Genomic DNA, 826 nt, shown 5'->3' with positions numbered 1-826 from the left:
AGGCAGATCCAGAAGGCCGATATCCACCTGGTCCCGCTGCTCCGGGGCCGCCCCCGGGAGCCCGAGCCCCCCCGGCCCTGCCAGGAGGAGCAGGCTGGCACAGCCACCCCCGCGGCCGGGGGGTCCCCACAGGCTCCGCTCCACCTCACCCCCACTCTCTACAGGACCCTGAGAAATCAGAGGACACAAAAAGACTCAGAGGAGCAGCAGGGCACCTTCGACCTGCCCATCCTGCAGCGCCGGCCCTGCCAGCCCCACAGACCCAAACACTTGGTGAAGGAGCCTGGGAGCCCCCCGGAGGCACCGCTGCACGGCAAGAGCTTGGTGAAGCCACCCATGGGAGAGCCCCAGGTGCCACCCGAGCATCCCGTGGGTGCGGGGGGAGCCGGGCAGCCCCAGCCCCACCAGCAGATCCTCAGGAGCCTGGTCCGGCTGTCGCTGGTGGCCCTGGCGGAACAGAGCCCGACCGGGGAGTTCGCGATGGAGTCACCCCCAGTGCAGGTAGGAGCTGCCCCGGGCGTGTGGACACCCCCAATCCTTCCCTGCCCGGGCCTTGCCCACCCTGGGGGGGTGGGAATGTGCACCCTGATGGTCTTCGGTTGGTCTCTTCCCCCAGACTGGGCAGCGATGCCTCAATGGGCTGGGTAGGATGAACAACCCTCCCCGCCCGGCAGGGTCACCCCAGCAGGACACTCGGGAGCGGGGCTGTCACGGGGAGAAGGGACAATCCCGTGCGCAGGGAACAGCGGGAGGGGTGCGGGGGGAGCTCGGGGCCAGGTGGGCTGCCCAGGGCTTGTTTTTACCCCGGTGTGGGGATGCTGAGCCC

General features: G+C 69.6%; 1 protein-coding gene across 1 annotated transcript in view; it reads left to right on the top strand.

Annotated features, from left to right (window-relative positions):
• The window catches only part of LOC103618370 (protocadherin-12), a gene marked incomplete at its 5' end in the record, with an annotated part of 12,306 nt that overhangs the window by 1,794 nt on the left and 9,686 nt on the right, over positions 1-826 (top strand). The window contains one exon of the mRNA XM_017738149.1: positions 7-501. Coding sequence (XP_017593638.1) covers positions 7-501 — 495 coding nt within the window. The remainder of the gene's footprint in view (positions 1-6; positions 502-826) is intronic.

Source organism: Corvus brachyrhynchos, unplaced genomic scaffold, assembly GCF_000691975.1.
Source record: "Corvus brachyrhynchos isolate BGI_N302 unplaced genomic scaffold, ASM69197v1 scaffold616, whole genome shotgun sequence".
Taxonomy (NCBI): Eukaryota; Metazoa; Chordata; class Aves; order Passeriformes; family Corvidae; genus Corvus; species Corvus brachyrhynchos.
The sequence above is the reverse complement of the archived record's forward strand: the minus strand, read 5'-3'. Positions and strand labels throughout refer to the sequence as shown.